Genomic DNA, 3887 nt, shown 5'->3' on the forward strand with positions numbered 1-3887 from the left:
TATTTATTTATAAATATAAAAGTAAATAATAATACGTGATAATATACCCTTTACAATACATTAATTGTAACATTCATGTATGTATTATATATACTTATTCATAATCTGTAATAATACGTTTTTTATTTATTTATTTATGAGTAAATGCAAATTACGTTGTCAATTCACGTGTTATTCACTATTATTATTTAGATTATTTGTATATTTTTCGAGTCATTTATCCCACTCATGAGTAGCCGTATAACCCACCCCTATTTTTATAAGACAAAAATGCACGGAGAAAGAAATTTCTTTTTTAATATAAAAAATAAATAATTTGGATTTCTAATATTTTTTTATAATAGTAAACAGTATAAAGTTTTTACTGGCATAGTTCATTTAACTTAAATTTAATAGATAACATCTGATGAATTAAGTCATTAATAGGTGCGGCATATATACCGGGTTTACCCTATATACGCCCGTGTGAATTATTATTATTGCTGTTATTTTATATCAAAATTTTATCAGCTTTTCGATAACAAAATACATGCAATTTACACGCTTTTGTTTTGTTAATATTTTTTTCTTCTCGTGGCCGGGACGGCCGGACTCACTCCGTTCAGGTCTTGTCAACTGACAACAGTCTTTATTTGTGCGGCAGTGCTTACACTTCGTGTGTGTTCAAACGTATACGTGTATACGTGTATACGTGTATACGGCGCACGTATATACAAACGTATATACGTGCGCCTTTCTTTGGGTGCATATATTAATACAGTCGTGATCGCGCACATTTTGATTACTGAAAGAGTTTGAGGACATTCTATTATAAAAATAAGAAAATAATATTAACGCTATAATGTCGGATAAAAGTGATAAAAAATGTAACTTGCTTAAACAGTGCATGTATATAGATTGCGTAAATGAAAAAGTGCCTGATCATGGAAAACATTTATATTGATTTCCGAGCATTTCGGAGCCAGATAGACAGCAATTATGGATACGCAATAGTGGTGAGTTTACATATATATATATATGTGTGCGTGCGTGCGTGCGTGCGTGCGTGCGTGCCCGTATATATATATATATATATAGGTATATATATATTTATATACATATATATAGAGTGTCACATGTCATATATTCATCTTCAATTTATATATGTATTATTAGATATAGTGTAATATTTTTTTATAATGCACAATATAGCTATCGCAAAGTTGTAATATTAATTGTGGCGGCATGTCTGCGCCACTCGACTACGCGCGCGACACGCGCGCCACCAAGCCTTAGCGGCCGTCCGACACGCGCGCCTACTCCGGATCTCGCGCTTCAGACTTTGCGCTCTCGCCTAAGCGCACGAAGTGATCACGCGCCGGCCGCGAGTGCAATTTTCCCGGGCAAACCGCTAGAGGACCGAGTTTCTCGCAAGGAAGAAACGGTCCGAGCGGATATAAATAGGCCCGATTTTTCAACCAAAAGGCAGACAAGATTCTCAAGCCAGAGACTCCACAACGAACTCGACAAGAGTATACTGCAGTCTTTTGAGTATCACCATAACGCCGTCACGCTGCTGCCGACGACCTCTACTCGGACCGGCGTGGCTGGAGCCCCGGCGGCTCCCTCGAGGACCGTGACCAGGTCCCGCAGGGTTACACCGGCGAAGCAGTGGAGGCTCGCGCCCATCAACCTCGGGTCCGTCGCACCGAACCGGCCGCCTCAACACGGGCCAGCACCCGGGGACCCGCGCAGGCAGCAGCGGAAGGCATCGCATAAGACGACTAAACGTCTGACGCCGGAAGCGATCCTGCAAGCCCTTGCGGTACCGGCGCTCATCCGACCGCTACCCGTGGATCGCAACAGGGAACCCGGCAGCACGGCAGACAAGGCGACGCAGACCGCTCCAACACCCGAGCTCCGATCAACGCCTGCACAGACGCCGGAAGTGTACGCTTACGAGAAGGCGACACAAATCCCCGCCGGAGGGCGCCGGTGGAGCTTTACACACACGCTGCCGAATATAGCGTGGTGCCCCCGGGAGCCTTCGTCCTAGCATTCGCTCCCGACGAATCGGCCCTTTTCAGGGCCACATAGAAACACCACACAACCATACACTGTATATATATGCTGTAAATAATTCATATATAAATACACTACTGTAAATAGCAAAAAGAAAGACGTGGCTTAATTTCTGGCGATCACCACTCCCGAGCGAGCGTAAATACCGAGTGTAAAACAAGCACCATAACAGCGACGCATAGAAGGAAGACCACCGCTGGCAAGAGCAGCCGCTCTCTCACAACCATGATAACAAAGCGAACTTAAATTCTCCAAATTAATTATTCAATTGCTCATGGCTAAAAATTTCTAAAAATAGTTTAGAAGTATATAATTAACACACACAAAATCTTGAAAATAAATTAAGTTTATCGTTCATTAAAGGAAAGGAAAAAAAAGTGTAAATGTGTACATGTTAAAAAAGTAAACGTAATACTACTTTGCTGAGAATTACATTTTATATCATAAAAATAGTTATATCAAAGTAGATATTAACAACTTATGTCGAATTGAGAAGTACAACATATTTATTCATTGTAATGCAAATTGCAAAAAAATCGAAACTTTAAATAAGCGTACAAAGTATGTGTGTAGGAATATGTGTACGTTTTCTTTTATTTATCTTTCATGACAGTCATTACTTATAGTCATTACTTATAGTCATTACTTATAGTACTAGGATGAAGACAAGTACGCGCTAACACTGGCCCAAATGCAGCCGAAATACGCCCGCGAAATCAAGGACCTGATCACGAATTCACCGGCAAACAACAATTCGAGGCGGTAAAAGCAGCGTTGATACAGCGCTTGACGGATTGAAAGGAACAGCGCATCCGACAACTATTGGAGCACGAGGAGATCGGGGATAGAAAGCCATCCCAATTCTTAAGACATCTTGGCACCTTAGCCGGGACAAGCGTATCAAACGAGCTGTTACGAACTTTCTGGCTCAGCCGATTACCAGTACACACTCAGGTCATACTTGCGCTAAGAAGCGCAAACAAGCTGGAGGACCTAGCAGAGCAGGCAGACAAAATCCACGAGATCAACAACAAAGCACAGTTACTGACCACTACGCTTCCCGGAGATCAGAAGCCAAAGGAAACAGCCGCCGTACAGCACAGTTCCCAGTCACAAATAGAGCTGAGACAACAGGTAGCTGCATTAACTATGCAGGTATCAAAAATGACCAGAGCCCTACAACAGCAGAGAGGCCGTTTCAAGAGCCGAGAAAGAAGATCATTCGAAGTCAATCACAAAGTAAGACACCAGGGGTATGCTACTACCACCGACGCTTCGGGAAGCATAAAGCATACAGATGTGCACAGCCGTGCACCTTTGAAAAGGATACAAAAAACGCCGAGGGCATCCATTAGAGACGCTCAACAATGGATGTCCCATGATGTGCCGTCTATTCATCACGGACCAACGTACCAAGACAAGGTACTTGGTAGACACTGGTTCAGACGCATAGCATAAGCATATTACCAGCCATCAAATACAAGGGCCGACGGCATCCATCAACGGAATTCAAATTATACGCAGCGAATGGGACACTCATACCAACATACGGTGTGGTGACAGCACAGTATAACCAGTAGGTCCACTTCGTGTCGGCGCCTTTGATCTCCTTTTCCGGATCACGTGAGCATCCACCATGTTAAATTCAGGATCGAATTGAGAAAAGTGCCTCACAAGTAATAAAACAGATAAGTAATAATATGGATTCGATACAATAAATCAATAAATTCAATGTGTGAATCAAATAAAATGTTTTATTAGTAACAATTATTCGTAGTGATCACTAAAGAAAATTTCTGATGTATTTGCTTATAAATTGTCTACAA

The 3887-nt window shown here is 41.8% G+C and overlaps 1 protein-coding gene across 1 annotated transcript in view; it reads left to right on the top strand.

Moving 5' to 3' along the window:
- Window positions 1-2752: 2752 nt before the first annotated feature.
- LOC105449520 overlaps window positions 2753-3887 on the top strand; it is an 8183-nt gene continuing 7048 nt past the window's right edge. Inside the window, exons 1-2 of the mRNA XM_011688777.1 lie at window positions 2753-2823; window positions 2994-3483. Coding sequence (XP_011687079.1) covers window positions 2753-2823; window positions 2994-3483 — 561 coding nt within the window. The remainder of the gene's footprint in view (window positions 2824-2993; window positions 3484-3887) is intronic.

This window comes from Wasmannia auropunctata, unplaced genomic scaffold (genome assembly GCF_000956235.1).
Source record: "Wasmannia auropunctata unplaced genomic scaffold, wasmannia.A_1.0 LD336076.1, whole genome shotgun sequence".
NCBI classification, from domain to species: Eukaryota; Metazoa; Arthropoda; class Insecta; order Hymenoptera; family Formicidae; genus Wasmannia; species Wasmannia auropunctata.